Source organism: Opisthocomus hoazin, chromosome 4 (assembly GCF_030867145.1).
Source record: "Opisthocomus hoazin isolate bOpiHoa1 chromosome 4, bOpiHoa1.hap1, whole genome shotgun sequence".
Lineage (NCBI taxonomy): Eukaryota > Metazoa > Chordata > Aves > Opisthocomiformes > Opisthocomidae > Opisthocomus > Opisthocomus hoazin.
This window is the reverse complement of record NC_134417.1, coordinates 9305526-9321996: the sequence shown is the minus strand read 5'-3', so window position 1 is coordinate 9321996 and position 16471 is coordinate 9305526. Positions and strand designations below refer to the sequence as shown.

The window sequence follows — 16471 nt, the reverse complement described above, 5'->3', positions numbered from 1 at the left end:
TCCTCTGATGCGTGGGAACAGGGCAGATACTGGGACTGCGGCAGGGGAGCAGCCCAAGGGGGTGATCCCCCGGGGAGGGGGAGAGCCTGTTCGCGGGAGGGGAGGGCACGCTGGAGCAAGTGCTCTGCGATCCAGCAGACCCATATGCTCTGTGTTTTCAGAGGCTTTGCAGCACGGCCCCCAGCCCCTAGCAGTCTGGTAAATCCTACAGCTGTGCCTGTGCTCAGCCACCTTCCGAATCCCAAAAACCTGCTGGTACCACGTTGCCTTGTGGCTGGCTTAAGGACTTATGTGGAGAAGCGTTTCCTTGTTTGGAAATGGGTGTTGCTAGCTGCAGTTTATCCACCCCCCCACCACCACCCCCCCCCCACACAACCCCCCCCCCTGTCGCTTTTCTGGAGGGTACTTTAACCTGTGACTGCCCTTTTAGTCTCCTGATGCCATTCCTAACCGTATAGATCCCCAGCATATCCTGCCACGGTTCCTTCTCCAGGCTGAAGGGCCTTGTCTGCTTGTTCCTCTCATGCAAGCAGCTGCTTTTCTTTCATTACTCATCTTGCTTCTTTTTCCTTAAATCTCAACATTCAGTTTAATAAAGGGCAGCTGGAACAGCACACCGTACTCAAGACACAGATGCGCTGCGGGTTTCCGTGCTGCCGCACAGCGTTTTCTGTTTCCTTCCCTGGCAACACCTTCGCCTGGGGCGCCTGCCGCGTCCCGCGCAGCGTGCGCGGGGTGAGGGCTGCTCCCCCACGCCGTGTTTGTGTCGCTCATGTTCGCCCCGTGGACTCTGGCCGGTCCCCGCTCGAGTGCCGGACCCCGCGGTGGTGCTGGGGGGGTGCCTTGCTTCGGCACGCGGCCGCCGGGCTGTGCCGGGCATCTTGGCCGTGCCCAGCAGCGTCACCTCCTGCCCGGGCAGGGACCCCGGGGTGCAGCTCCTGCTTCCAGCTGCAAACCGAGCCCCGATGGACTCGCTGAGATCGGGTTTTCTTGCGCAGGCCAGATTCCCCTCTTCCTCACGTGCAGGAAAGCAGCTTACTGCTTGCCCCTGCCCTGCAGCAGAGAGTTGATGAATCATTTCCTTTTCCATATTTCAGTGAAATTGTGCTGTTCAGAGCTCATCTAAAGCATTTTAATGTTTTCAGCACTTGCACTCTTCTCTTCGTGCTCTTCCTGCCATTGTCCGAAGGCTGGATTTTTTGTCTCCCCTCCCACCAGTTGCTGTTACTTGGTCGGAAGAGTTGCGGGTGCGTTTGTCTCTGTCAGTGCAAATTAATTTTTTTTCCTCATTTTCTAGTCAGCCCTTTCATTCTTATTGTACGTTGGTGTCAGTGCGGTTTTAAAGCGTGAATGTGTGTTGCTACCGAGGAGAGTGATCTTCGACAGAAAGGAAACCGAGGCACCGCTACTTGTGCCTTTAGACCTGGGAGACTGCTCAGTTGAATGTAAAGCTAGGGTTGTATTAAAACAAAAAAAAATAGTTCAGAGTTTTGAATAACAGACTCTGATTGATGCTGGGATTTCTGCATGGTAAACCACTGCTTTGTGTGCTCGGCTGTTGGAGAGGGAAACTGGTACGTCAGCAGAGAGAGAGGTGTTGCTCTGAATTAGCTGGAGCTGGGTACATCGTCGGAGGCCCCAGTTTTGGTTTAAATACTGGCTGCAGTGGGGGCAGCAGGTCCTACAGAAAGTGGGGGTTGGCTTGGCTTGGGTGTGTTGCTCCTGGGTTGGCAAAATAAGGAGATGAAGGGACAGTGCGGTTTATTGTCGAGACGCTGGAAGAGGCCTGGAAAGAGGTGTGTGTTCAGCATTCCTGTTGTAGCCTACACAGTAAGCTAAAGGAAGTACCAATATGTCAACCCAAGGAGCAAGGGAAAAAAAAAGATTGCTTAAGGGTGCTGATTGCATGGGTATCTCGGCATTAATGAAAACAGAGGAGGAAAAGAGGCAAGCAGGCAGCTTTTACAGGCTATGTATAATAACCCAGGGCCTGGCTTCCAGCTAGGCAGCGAGCTACCTGCATTGTGAAATGCGTAACGAGGAGCGGAGGTTTTTTCCCAAAGCTCCACTTCCCCGAGGCTGATTCATATCTGCCCTCATTGTTATCTGCTGTGTTCACAGGGGTTTTTTTCCTTTTGTTAGTCTGTTTTCCTTCCTTGTATTTAAAGAATAGCTTATCTGTATGCCCCAGAAGGGTGTGACTCGCAAAGATCACAAGCTTTTTACAACGAGCTAAAGCCAGCCTGCTGACTGCCAGAAAACACGCTGAGGTTTTCAAACACAAGGGCCACATCGCCCTTGCAAAAGGCGGCGATCGCGGCGAGATGCGCGGCGGCGGGACTCGGCCGGATCCGGGGCGTGCGTTTCCACTGCTGACAGCAAGTGTGCTGAGAACATCGTCTCATCTTGGAGAACCGCTGCTTTTGTGTTTCAGTACTCGGCATCCCCGCTGCTCTGTGCTGTGAAGGGCAGGAGCAGAAGGGCACAGAGGTGTTTCTGGACGCGTCGGTCACATGTACATGGTGACCCGAGCTGGAGTCTTGGAGTCGGAAAATGACCCCTCAGCTGAGCTCTGCTGTGATGCCAGTGACCCGGGACGGGTCACCTAATGCCTTGTCACTCTTAGCCTGCCTCCTCGTGTACATTCACTGTGCGTGCCTGCGTACTCCGTCGAGCTATTACAAAGCCTGTAGAAGATTGAATTCATTCTGTCGAAGCCTTAGAGTACCCCCCTCATGTTACTGAGGCTCCAGTAGTAGGAGAAGGAGAGGAAAGGCACCAATTTGTCTGGTTTTTTTTTTTTACTAGGAACCTTTGCAATGGACGACGGCACAGACTCTCTGATGACTGTGCATCTGCTTGCCAATTCGGGATGCTCTTTGCTTCTGCAGCAAACTCTGGATCGGCTTTTAGAGTGGATCTGCCTGGACATTCGCCTTTTCCTGGTGTCTGAGCGAGTTACTCCACTGAAATACTATGAGAGATATCGTAAGGGAAGCTGCGGCTTTCCCGGAATATCAGTTCTCCTTTTTCTACACGAGGACTTGGGAGAAGAACGGATTTTCCAGGTCCACGAGCACTTCCAGCGTCCGCCCTGGCGCTACCAGTGTGCCCAGATTGCTAATGGGCGAAGCCACCCCTATGCCCCAGCTCACCAGGACTTCTACAGCCTGGAGGACCAGATGCCTGTTTGGGGAATCAGGCGGGTGCATTGTGGCCCCGAAATCCTGCGTGTCACCCTCTACTGCAGTTTCGATAACTACGAGGATGCAGTGAGACTCTACGAGATGATCCTACAGAAAGAAGCAACTGTGCAGAAAAGTAACTTCTGCATCTTTGTGTTGTATGCGACCCGAAATCTTGCCGTGCAGCTCTGCTTGAAGCAGCTGCCCATCGGGGTGGTTGCTGAGCCGAAGGAGTCCTCAGCCCTGCAGTTCAAGGTGCAAGAAATGGGGCAGCTGGTGCCTCTCCTGCCTAACCCGTGTATTCCCATCAGTAGCACCAGGTGGCAAACGCAAGACTACGAAGGAAATACAATTCTGCTTCAGGTATGTGTCTGTGGTGCTCTGAGAGGAGGTTTTATGTTTTTACTTTTTTTCAGGGAAAGCAGGACTGGTTCAAAATGGAAGTGAAGATTTTGCTTGTTCATGTTTTCTTTAGCGTTTGTGAATGCAGTGATCGGTATCTGCCAGTGCCGTGATGCTATTGCTACATACAAGCATGGATACTTGGAATGCTTTTATATTGTTAAATTAACATCATTACTACTTGCCTGAAATTGAAAGTATGAATGCTTTTTTGAGCAGGCTAGTTGAACATCTTCCCTTCCCTGCCTGAATCAAATGGTCGTAGCAGCCTATGCTTTTTCTGATAAGTCATTACATTATAAATGTTTTTGAAAGCAGATTTTTAGCATCCAAACCCAGATGTGTTGTAAGTATAGAGTTGATACAACATTGCCTGCAATAGATTTTTGTGAGCTCTTGAGCAAATTGCAGCTGGGCAAAAGTGCCGAAGCAATGTGTAATAGGAAATCTCTGCCTTTCTGTTCAAGTGCAGGGTCCAGAGGTTGTATGAATATGAATAAATAAAAAACAATAAAAAAGGCCGTGCTGAGATGATACATAGTGGGAATTATACATGTGAGCGGGAGGGCAGTTTAGCTCAGTGTGCTTTCTTTCCAGTGGAGCAACCTCTCCCACCTCTGATTATTTTTTTTTTTCTTGTTGTTTGGATATTTAAATAATTGGCCAATCCTGTGTGTTTTTTCTTTTTCCTTCCAGAGCTCATCTGCTCCAAATGAAGTTAATTATTCTGTACGGCCTATTTTTATGCTACTCTGAACACTAATCCTCGGGGCAGCCTTCGCGTACTTCTCATTCAGTATCACTTTATAAACGAGTTTGCCACCTGCTTGGGCTGGACAAGGCCCTGAGCATGGTCCTGTAGCTTTGAAGTTGGTCCTGCCTGGAGCAGGGGACTGGGCCAGGTGACCTCCAGAGGTCCCTTCCCAAATCACTCTGTGGCTCTTCCTGCTGTAGAGACAAGGTCTTTAAACTGACAGACCTACACGAATTCACTGGCAGGAGATTCGGCAGACTTTGGGGGGATGTAGCCATGCTGCACTGTGCTCCTGGCAAAGGAGGCTGGAGTCCACTTGAGGACATGTCTCTTGTGGCCGTGCTCCACGCAGCACGCTGACAGCCTGGCACGTGGTGCTTTATTCTGCAGCTCTTCGGTTCATGCTGTAAATCTTTATTCTAAGTACCTGCAAATGATTTATGTCCCACCCCGACTTTCTGCCTTATTGCAAACCAAAACCAAGGGTCTGCTCATGGACTGCACCCGCATGGAGCTGTCGTTCCTCCCTGAGCCTGCAAGAACTTTTTTCTTGGTTTCATTGGGAAATAGATAACTCAAGCCACCTAGTTTGATAAAGAAGTAAACGCACCACATCCTCTTCTTTTTTTTTTTTTTTTCTTTTTTTCTGAAGTTGCTCACTGGTTACTGTTCTATTCCATGTCCTTTCTCTGAGTGTTTACAGGAGATTCTTGTTGCTTAAATTTTACAAGTTTAGCCTTAAGGCTCAAGTAGGAGTCTTCAGTAGGAGAGTAGGACCATCTCCATATGCTCTTTTGCAAATAAAGACATGAAATGCGTCTTTAGCCTTGCAGAGGACTGGTGGGGCAGGTGCCTTGCCCTGGTGTCCCTGGGGGCAGCATGCCCCACCAGAACAAGTGGAACGTGCTCAGCAGGTCCCAGTCCCAGTGGCCTTGCTGATCTGATAGGTATCTCCTCCCTGAGTTAGTGCTGGTCCATGCGTTACCCAGCTGTCAAAGGAATGCTGTTTGATCCAGAGCTTCCTGAACAAGTTTCTTTCCAAAAACAGCCAGTCAGGATTTGCAGACATGAAGAAGCTCTAGTAGATCTGATGCCTCTGAGGTGGTTTTGGGACAGGCACAGCTGTTTGTGTGTGCTGTGTTTAGGTCACCTACAGCAAATCTGTCGCGTATGTGCACACCAGTCCTGAGAGCCCTCCGAAAGCTGCCCACAAGCACCACAGCGTGTGCGTGCTGCCATCAGGGAAATCCCAGACAGAGGTGTAAGAGCTTGATAGATGCTGCGTGGTGATTCCGGTGTTTTGTCTGGACTGGTTTCCAGCCACAGCTGGCCATAGGTGGCTGCCTTGGCAGGAACAACAAGAGGACAAGTGCATGTGTTCCACCCCACCAGTACACTCCAGAGCTGCCTGTTTTAAACTCGAGGGTCTGCAGAAGCCAGCTGTGGTAACTTGCAGTGCCTCTCCTTTCCAAGTGTTGATCTACTCTTCCCTTGAATCCATGTGAACTTTCTGTACCCATGACATACTGTGGCAGGGCCCTCCTCAGGTCTACTGCCGCCTTCCTTTCACTGAAACTGGCTTCAGCTGGCTTCGTTTGATGGCCTCTGCTTCTTGCATTACAAAGGGCAGGGAATGACCAATACCTATCTGTTTCTCCAGGTGGCTCATGGAATTTTAGCCTTTATCCCTCCCAAACTAGTTTTTTTTTTTTTCCCCAAGCTTAAAATTCCCACCATACATGACTGTTCCTTTACTGTGCTTGCAGTTATCCTTGTTGTACATTTCTGAGCATTTCCAGCTCCATGTTGTGTGCTGCAGGTGAGGGGCAGGCATCGTGGTCCAGCTCTGGGACCAGAGCTGCACTATGCATAACCATGTTCTCCATTTTGTTTGGAATAATTCTGGAGATTTCATTTGCTTCTAGGCTGCTGTCAGGCAATGATCTGATGCTAACATGGTGCTGTCTCACAGAAATGACGCCCTGCGTTACGGTCAACTCACAGCTTAGCATTTTGTATGTGAAGCCAGGAATGTTTTTCTCCATGTAGATCACATTATCTACATCATTTCATCTGCCGTCACTCAGGCTTGTAAGACTCCTGTGCTGTTCTCTGGTGGGGCTCTGACAGACTCACGCTGCCGGTGATTTCAGCACAGCGAGGCCAGGCAAGAGCATCACTTGGCCAAGCTAGAACCATATGTTAATGGAGTTTTCTCCAAATTTTCTTCAACAGGTTCAAGACAGCTCCAAGCCCCGTGAAACAAATGTTGGGCTTTGCCATCAGCGTAATAGCGCAGGCAACGAAAAAATCCTGCAGGACTCCATCCCAGCCCCTCTCCCTGTAAAGCGGGGTAATCCTGGGCGGAGAGGCGAGGAGGTCAGAGCCGTGAAGGATAAAACAAAATCCGACCAAAGCGAAGCCCTTACTCCTGTGCAAGCCGGCGGTGACCTCCACAGGCATCTCTGCTCTTCTCGCAGTGGTCCAGCAGCCCGGTCGTGGTGGGATGCCACCTCCACCTCCCTCCACAGGCAGGCTTCTCTCCAGGAGAGCCACGTTCATCGGCAGGCAGCGGAGACCAACGTGGACACCGGGCTGGCCGTGGAGGGCCCTGCGAGCAGCTGCTGCCCACTGAACCGCTTCTCCAGGGACCTGCAGAGCAGCCTCCTGCGGCCACGAGCACCCACGGGTGGGGCTGGCAGCACTGTGCCCACCCAGGGCAGGACCCAGCTGCCATGTGCCGCAGCCACGAGGAGTAAGGGAGCAGGGCAAAGAGCTTCGGGCTTCCACCTGCAAACACCCTGGGCCAGCCCTGCAAGCAGAGCAGGGGACGACGAGGAGGAGGAATTCTTTATATGACTGAAAACAAACATGCCAGCTGGACTCATCATTTCCAAATGACAGCGGAGCACTTTTCTGTGTACTGTGCCTCCTGACGCTGTGACCGCCGGTGCTCAGCTTACCTGTGGAAATGCTTCACTAATGCGTTCACCAAGGTCGACGCCTACTTTCCATGGAGCAATGCTAAGGAGGCTGAAGGCAAAGCAGGAAAAACAACACTGTATTTACAGAAAGGTTTATTTTTGTTTTAATGCAGGATAGACTGGAGAATGATTGTGTGATGAATAGGAATAAGCCGTATGACTCCTTGAGCTGTTGTAAGATGTCAGGAGTAATTGCCTGTGCCACGTTCAGGTGGGGTAAGAAGGTGCAGCTTGCCCAGGCTGCCGAGCAGCAGGATTCCCCCAGCCATGGGGTTGCTCATCATCCCTCGCTGGCATGTACTGGCACAAGGCAGTGGCACAGTCACAGTGGTAATGCCGGTTTTCCTCTATGTTCCTTCCCATTTCCCCAGTTTAAAAGCTATCAGTGTTGTCAGTTGTACATGAGATGTGCAACATAAGAATGTTCTCTTAAAACATTTCTGAAGAAAAAGCTTTCTAGCGAGACCTTTTCCCCAAATTAGCACAGTACAAGCGAAAAGAAAGCACTTGCAGAGAATAGTTTGAGCTGTTTGTGCTGCAGTGTGACCTGCTGTTGCTGATTTGTATGACATGTAATAAAACAAACCCAGCGACAGGCCAGGCTTTGTTAGACCAGTGCGCAGTTATCAGCAGGCAGTCCTAACCTGGGTTTTAATTAACAGAAGACAAGAGAAGTGAAGAGTCTTGGAGGGAAATGCTGCAGAGTAAAAAGGACAGGAGAAATGAAGTAATGCTTCAGCAGCTGATGCTGAAATAACTCCCATCTTGATAAGCAGCTTGCTTTCCTCAAGTAGGATTAAGTAAATCTCAGAGGGAAAGAGATGGGAAGGGCATGACACAAGAATGAAATTCTTAAAAGAAAAGCCAAATCTGATCACAGTTACCTTCCAAGCAGCAGAAACAGAGGTGTTTTCTCCTTCAATGTACCTGAACCACTCGGCTTTGCACGAAAGCTGCCTTTGTTTGGACAGTGCCTTCTCCTTGCTCCTGCCTGGTTCCCACTCCGGTTTGAGGGCGACGGCTGCTTGCAGCCCCAGGAGAGGCAGAAGGTGAGGGGCAGCAGCAGAGCCTTCCTGCGGGGAGGGGGGTCTGCATGGTTTTAGGGGTGTCCAGCCCCTGTACATGGGCCGGCTGAACGCAGCCCATGCCGCACCGCACCACCTTCGCTGCCCAGGGAAGTCCGAAGCCCTGTGCTGCTGCTGGTGGGCTGTGCAGCCCCGAGACTGGAGAACCGTGCCGCTGCCGGACGTCGGCCCGGGCTGCGAGAAGGTTTGAAGGCGCAGCCAAGCTGCTCCGAAGAGCTGCGGGCGGGAATAGGGCAGTCCCTGCTCTGTGCCTCCGTGCCCTCACAGCTGGGGTTGCCCTGGAAGTGATGCTCACGTACCCTGCGATTCAGGGACCGAAACCTGCGGAAGGCTGAACAGGACACTGATTTCGCTGGGTGCTTACCCACGCACCCGCCCCAATGTTTTCATAAGCTCTGTAAAATTTTGACCTTTTTAATAAATCATACTGCGATATTTTATACCTATGTGAAGGGTGGGGTGATTAATCTTACCTGGCATGCTAGCAACCTCGCTGGCGGTTTTCAGAGCTGGAGCAAACGTTTGGTCAGCTAGGACAGCAGTGAAAGAGGTGGGGTTAGCTCTCCGGGTTCGCTGCGGTGGGGGTGAGGGTGGGCTGGGAGGGGTGCGGAGGCAGCAGGCAGGGACGGGATCGCCATGAACCCAGGACGAAGACAGAAGTGGGATTCCTGGGACAAACGGTTTTAAAGAGAGATTTCGTGGCCTTCTCTCCTCCACTCTCATGCCAAAGTTACCTGAGTGACTCTGTTTAGCATGCTCCCTCTTCACCTAGGAGAAAGCGGGTCGAAGGTCAGTACCTAGCACAGGGAAAATGCTGCATCATTTAAAACAAAGAAGAGAAGAAAATGACGTGTGAGGTTCACCTGCCGGCAACACAGCACAGAAGACAAGCACTTCGAGTCAAACTGCCCTGAAAATATGCTTGTAATGGTGAGCGTATAACATTCATATATTTTAAGTGCAGGATACACCTAGCATAAACGCTGTATTACACAGGCAGCGGTAGGGTCAGAGGGTGCTGTTTCTCGCTGGATGAGTTCAGTAGTGGCAAGCCAAGTTTTACGTTTTCTGCAGACTGTTCATATCTCTGCGACTTTTATGTTTCTTCCTTACTGAACCATTTCTTTCAGGTTTAAAAAAAAAAAAAAAAAAGACAGAGAGACCGGAGGTTGACAGGAGTCTGCTGAAGCTCTGTGCCCCACACAACAGGTGAGCAGCCAGGCCCGGCAGCCGCTTGCTTGGGAAGGGGCAGACGTGCGTGGGGCTGGCAGGGCGGGCGGTGGGCTGCGCCAGGGGCTTCGCTCCCGCCCGGCTCCTGGCCCACAAAACGGTTGTGGTGGAAAACTGAAGGGAGTTTTGGAAAGTTCTACTCAGTGGTACGACGGCATTGCACCCCTGAATGAAGGGAAATGAGGGTGTTTTGCCATCTGTCTGTGTCGTGCTCGATATCAAGGATTTAGTCCGGTGGAAATGGTTTTGACTTGTCTGTGAGCATCAGAGTGATGGTGCTCTGGGTGCTGAGCTGCTGATCCCTCTGGTGGACACCTCAATGGACAGCAGCTGGGGTGGCCATCATGGGAGGACACCCGAGAATCGAGATTTTTCATTTTCCAGGATGTGTGCGTTTGTGAGGGTAGCGGGCACCCTTATGTCTCTCAGGCGGTGTCACACCCGGGAGCACGAGCACAACCCCGGGACTCCTGCAAGTTGTGCCCATCCCCAGGGGGGAGCAGAGATGCTCTGCTCAGGAGGGGGTGATGGTGAACCATCCCAGTCCAAAGGGAAAGGCTCTTCTCCTGGGCCGGTCACACAGCCTGGGTGACGGAGGGGGAAATGTGTTCTTCGGTGACAAGGCGGGAGCAGGGTGCGTGCTGAGAGGGGGAGTCGGGCGAAGCAGGAGCGCTGGCTCTGGAGTCACCTTCACCCAGCCTGCAGAGGCGGCTGCCACTGTTGCTGCTGTTGTTTCAGGCGCTCGCTGCAGGAGCCGAGCCTGCTGTCCCCTCCGAAGCAGCCGAGCGGTGCCTCTGAGGGGTGAGCTGCCGGGGAGGAGCAGGAGCACTCCCCACGGCCTGGGTACGGGCACAAGGGCAGGGGATGCTCCCCATCTCCGGGCACGGTGCCGCAGCACAGGCGGGCACCCAGCAACCCCGGCCTTGGCAGGCGGCCGCTGGGGTCAGGAGTGACGCCGCAGGCTTGGCCGCTTGTGTTAGAGAGAAGCTGGCCATCTTGATCCTTTTCGGGAAGAAAAGGCCTAATGCACTCTTCTTTCCTGAGTTTTGGGGCAAATTCAGCTTTCTTGAATGCCTTGGTAAATCCTGAGGCAGTCCAGTGAGCACAGTTGAGCTTTCCAGATTTACACTGGGGGGGCTGGGTGGGGGGTTTCTTCTCTCAGCTCCGGCAGGACATTCTTCGCAGAGGTTAATGCTGTGCTCTGTGCTGAGGCCCAGGAGAGACAAAGCTGCACAGCCATTTGGTGGAGGAAAAAATGTCACAGGTATTGGAATTGCTGGGTTTGTGACGGTGGGGGATGCACACCAGAACCCGTCCCTGTCGCCAGAGAGGAGTGCAGCCCCGCAGCGTATGCCAGCACCAGCCTCGCTGCTGGGTCCCTCGAGCCCAGCCAGGGGCCCGGGCCCTCGCCTCTGCCTCTTCTCAGTGTGCCAGAGCCCCTCCTTATTAATTCTACCCCCCCCCCTTTTTTTAGTTATTATTCTGTTGTTTGGTTGGTTGTTTCTGTTGTTTTCCCGCATCCTGGCTGCCGGGGCTGAGCTGCGTGGGGTCGGGTGCGGGGCCGGATGGCGGAGGGGGACGCAGGGACACGCGCACACGCGCACAGACACACGCGCACGCGCGCAGACAAGCACACACAGACACGCACGCACGCGCACAGACACGCACACACAGACACACGCGCGCGCACACACACACACACCCCCCCCGCCCCGCACGCCCCGTCCCCGCTGCAGCAGCGCCTCCCGGCGGCCGCTGGCGGCAGCGCCCTCCCGCCGGCCCCGAGCTCCCCCCGGCGGGGGGAGGGGGGGGAGCGGTGTGTGTGTCCCCGCCCCGGGAGCAGCAGCGCGAGGGGGCGGTGGCTGCGGGCTGCGGCCAGGCCCCCCCCCGCCGGGCTTTTGCTCCGTGACCGGGGCTTTTAATCCCCGCTCTCATTAACGCTAAATTAGCTGATGTATAAGAATACGACGGCGATGCCAATAACGAAGAAGGCCGGCTGATGGCTCGTTCGCTCACCAGCGCCGCCAGCAGGCTGGTTGATGAAGGGGATCTGCCGTGTAAGCGGCAGGCAGAGGTGCAGCCCGTCCCCACCGTGTTCGGTCGCTCTGACGGCGCTCACGCGTCGGTGCTCCGCGAGTTCGTACGCGGTTGTTACCGCTGAGCGTGCACAAAATGTAAGGTACCGTACTGACGTGCTTGTTACGAGGATGTTTGGCTAAGAAATGTTACGGCAGATCAACTTTTGGGCTGTAAGAACTGAAAAAAGTAAACCGTTAGATGTAACTGGGGGTAGCTTCATTTCAAAAGTTAAAAAAAAAAATCTTCCTTTTCATCACTAGTTGAGCGCCAAAGGATCGCTCTCAGGTTGCCATGACTTGATCCCGTTCCCCTTCACGGAGGTGCTGGGCCGTTCCGCAGCAGAGTGGGGTGGGAAGCGGGACCTTTCCTTGGGCAGGGCAGAGCGGGACGAGACGCTGAGCGCTCCAGGGCTGGGGCTGCAGTCGCCCTGTGCCTCGCTTGCAAAGTGAATTATGAAGCTCCAGGGCCCTTCGGCTTCGCTTTCTCTGATGAGGAGGAGCAGGAAACCTCTGCTGAAACCCAGCTGAAGCCAAGGAGCAGTCTGGGCTGTGAGGGGGTGGCAGAGGGCAGGGGGGTCCCCATGACACCCTCTGTGCGTGGCACACGTCCTTCTCCCCCGCCACCACACTGTGTGGGTCGACGGTTCACCCCTCTCGGCAGAGGAGCAATGAAAGGGTGCTTCAGGATCGGGGGGATTCCCCATGGCCCCTTCTGCCCACGATGTCCAGCATGTCCCTGCCTGTCCCCACTGGCACCTCCTGCAGCCAGGCCTGGCTGCGCAGCGGCTCCCCGGGGCTGTGTGGCAGGGGTGGGAGGTCTCGCTGCTGGATTCTGCTGGTGAGCCCTGAGCAAACCTCCAAACATCAGTCATGTCGGGCTGCCATGGGACATGCGGGAGCGGGGCGGGAGAGTGCGTGTGTCAGGGCTGGGGGCTTGGCTCACGTGGAGCAGCCCAACCCACGTGTGTTCCTAACGAGGTTCTGCTTTTGTCCTCTTCTCCAGAAAGTGTTTTCGTGCCAGGCTCACCAGGACCTTTTGTGGTGTCCTCAGGAAGGTGAACACTAATTTTTCCTTCAGTCTTTTGGGCCGTGATGTGGTAAGTGTACCCCTGCCTCGGGGCGCTGTTTGCTTGCAGGGACCGGGGAACGTGGGAGAGGGACTTGGCAGCAGGGGCTTCCCGAGGACGAGTCCGGGGTAGGATGTACGGGAGCCACCGGCAGGCCCCGTTCGGGGCGCGGCAAGGAACGTGGCAGACGATGCGCTTCCACTCAGCAAAGCGCCCATCTGGCTGCGGCTGGCTCATCGCTGCGGTGACTCAGTGCTGCAGAGCTGCCCTGCTGCGTTGCAGCCCCCATGGCCAAACGCACGGGGGGAGGAAAAACTAACGTGAGAGGACAAATTGCCTGTTAAAAGACCTGCCTGAGACCTGCAGAATATTCCTCAGGGTGACAGCTCTTAGTCAGGCCCCTCTTCTGCCAAAGGCAGGTGTGCCTGTGGCTCGGGCTGCAGCAGCAAGTGGGGTCCTGGATCTGTGCCCTGCTCGGTGTCAGGCATTCCCTGTAAGTTTAATTTTCAGGAAGAGCTGCTCATTTTCAGTGCCCTATCTCAAGCTGAACACCCCAAATCCTTAGTACCTCATTGAACAGAAGTGTCAGAGGTATTTCCCTGGCCCCAAACCAAGACAGCAGTTACACAGAGTAACAAAACACAACAGCCGTTACAATAAGCGGTTTCTTTCCCGTTCTCGTGCAATGGGTTTCATTAAGCATGGAGGATGCACCTGATCAACCTGGATAAAAAATTCAGTTATCCTACATTTTACAGGAGAAAAAGAGATCACCCCCCAGTTTCAGAGGGTGTCTGGAAGGAAAATCAGCCTGTCGGGAGGTGGTCAGTACAGGTCGGTGGTCCTGGGCGCTACCAGCAGGCAGCGATACTCCCACTGCATTTCACAGCCTCCCCTTTCAGCAGACTCCCCCCGACACCACAACTGCATTGCAGTTTGCAGGGCTGCTTTTCTATGTTTAATTCTCATAATTTGAGAGGGGTTTTGAGAGGTTTCCATCTCCCAAGGAGCACTTGTGTTAATATTCCATTTCAAGATCTCAGTTCTGCTGCTGATTACAGGCAAGGACAGTTCCGATTCCTATTAGTGCAAATTAATATTCTTTAAGAGTCCCAAAAGCTTTCTTCTCCCCTATCACCCTGCTTCAGGCAGCGGCAGCCCGGCTATGCTGGGAGGTGATTAGGTTTGTAAATTTGTTCCTGCAGACACTGGGTGACACCATTAGTTTTCTCATCTCCCTTGTGCAGCTGAAACTGTGACAGCCTCGCTTCTGTAATTGGGATCATCTGGAGTTGCATCTCGGCATCAGAAGGAGCCTTGTAGCGAGCAGGCCTGGGGAGGCACGCAGCAGGCAGGAGCTGCTGGGGCTTTTCGCTGTCACAGCTGGTAAACGATTGATCCTCGCTTTCCAAAACTTGAAGACAGGATGAGAGATGCCCTGACAACTGACTGGAGGTGGGAAGATGTCCCTTGCTCTGAAGCAACCCACTCCTCTTGGCATAGCTGGGATTCAGCGCCATGGCATGGAGGAAGAAGAGAGAATCCCTCCTCTTCCTCTTCTTGCCTTAGGTTTGGCTCGCTGCTTCTCCCTCGGGAAAGGCGGGAGGTGGTGTCCAGGGACTTCCCAGCCCTTGCATGCATAACTGGCTGTGCTGTGCTGGTGGCTGGGATTGTCCATGGTGGGTGCGGCGATGGGGACAAGCACAGGTCCTGCATCATCTCCCTGCACTTGGGTGTCCGGGGTGGGAAGGGGCATAGCTGGAGCTGTGACCCCGTGATGGTGGCTTGCCCTGTGCCACCTTTATCTCTTTCTTCATGTGATGACAGCAAGTGCTCTGGCAGGGCTGGTGGGACCAAAGGTCTCTGCGGAGCTCCAGGCAGCCCCGAGTCACTCTCGGAAACACCCTGCCACCGCTGCAGGCAGTGCCTGTCAGCCACGTGGCCACCTCTGCCGGCTCCCCAGCCGCCCGTGGGGAGAGGGCTCTTGGCAGTGCTGGGCTGCCCTCGCTGCCACCCGGGAGCGAGCACTGCCACAGCGTCTCTGCTTGGCTCCAACTTCGTGCTCCAGTACCACCCCTTCTCCTTCCCTGTTCCCTCTCCCGCTGTCCCGCAGACGATGCTGGTCGCGTCTTGCAGCTGGTGTGCAGGAGAAAGGTCCACCCAGGGACAGGAGGGCATGCAGGTGACCCCAGTGTCCCGCTTTGGGTGAAGGGCTGTGCCCTGCCACTGCTGTGGCATTCCTGGGTGCGTGGGATGACCTACTTGGAGGGAAGCTCACCCTGAAATCGCAGTGTTTGAGCACTGGTAAGAAAAATCCTTGGGGTGAGCGGCAGCCTCTGCAGTGCCCCTTTTCATCCACATGGAAGAATTTTTCTAGGGCCTGAGAATTACCGGCGGGTGGGGTGGGTGACTGCAGCTTAGAGCGATGTTATATTTACGTGAAACAAAATATTGAACTGCAGCCTAACCTCCCCTTGGACCTCGCGGTTTATCTGCTCCCACCTGCTGGTGCTGTGCTGCAGTTTTGAGGACTGGGAGTGGGGAGGCCACAGAGGACAGCCCCGCAGTGCCAGGATCAGGGCTGCTGGGAGCCGGGCTCCACCAAGGACACCAGCACACCGGGCCTCGTGGGCGCATTGCCTGTGCCCGCCAGCTCGTTGGCCGCGCCGGCAGCGTGCGTCAGCTCTGCCCCGTGGACTGGCCTTTCACCTCGCCGCGCCGAGACGGCCTTCCGCCGCCGCGCTTGTTGGAGCGGGGAGAGCGTGTATCAGGGTTAGAGTCCTGGTAATGGTTATTGCCTGCCCTAGGTCTTGGCAACGAGCCTGCCTGGCTCCTTGGACTTCCCTCCGCGGCCAGCTACGGCGGCGGAGCGAGCACCGCTGGCAGCAGCGTGCTGGGCTCTGCCCCACGGCATGCCATGTGCCGGGCTCTGCCCCGCGGTGTGCCGTGTGCTGGGCTCTGCCCCGCGGTGTGCCGCATGTGTGCCGGGCTCTGCCCTGCTCTCTCTGTGCTCCGAGGCGGGAGCTCAGCCGCCCGCTCTGCCCGGCCTCCCCGCGTGGGCACCTGCCCTCTCCTGCCTAGCAGGGCAGCACCTGGGCTCTTCGCTCCCTTCTGACGGAGAGAGATTCCGGAGCCCTGGCCTTCCCGTGTTGCTTTTCGAATCTGAAGCTTCCCCGACATATGGTTGGAGTGGAAGGGTGGTTTGTGTTTTTGGCTTAAAACACCCCCAGGGATTCTCAGTTAACGCAGACTCCCAGGATGACACAAGAGACATAATTCTGAGTGTGCAGTGAGTGCGAAGGGCACATGTTTTGGCCGTCCCAGGAGCTGGAAGTTTTGTTTCCAGCCTGGCAGTGGATCTAAGCAAGCAGAGCTTGGTTGTGTTCCCCTCCGTCCCTTATTTGTTGGTTGTCTTAGATTGAAGCATCCTCAAAGGGTGACACACGTGTTAGGGACAGCACCGAGAGCAGCTTCCTTCAAACGCAGCTGTGGGGGAAACTGGGAACAGTCGCTGGCATGGGTGTAAGTAACTGGGATGAAGTAAAGGAGCATTACGAAATGCCGTGCTGTAGATCGAATGCAGCATTTCATAGCATTGATACCCAGCTTCCCAGGGGCTTCCTTACCCCTTTGGGTACGGCAGCTGTTGTGTTGGCCTGCCTGGCCTCCTGTCAGTCCAGCCAACG

The 16471-nt window shown here is 54.4% G+C and overlaps 1 protein-coding gene across 2 annotated transcripts; it reads left to right on the top strand.

The window, feature by feature from the left end:
• Positions 1–2422: 2422 nt before the first annotated feature.
• Positions 2423–8831, top strand: FAM124B (family with sequence similarity 124 member B). Of its 2 annotated transcripts, XM_075417317.1 has the most exons (3): positions 2423–2650; positions 2809–3548; positions 6577–8831. In XM_075417317.1, exons 2-3 carry the CDS (start codon positions 2820–2822, stop codon positions 7198–7200), a joined length of 1353 nt encoding a protein of 450 aa, XP_075273432.1. In that variant the 5' UTR covers positions 2423–2650; positions 2809–2819; the 3' UTR covers positions 7201–8831. The 2 variants fall into 2 exon arrangements, with proteins under 2 accessions (XP_075273432.1, XP_075273431.1); XM_075417316.1 differs by having other exon boundaries at positions 2423–3548.
• Positions 8832–16471: the final 7640 nt, after the last annotated feature.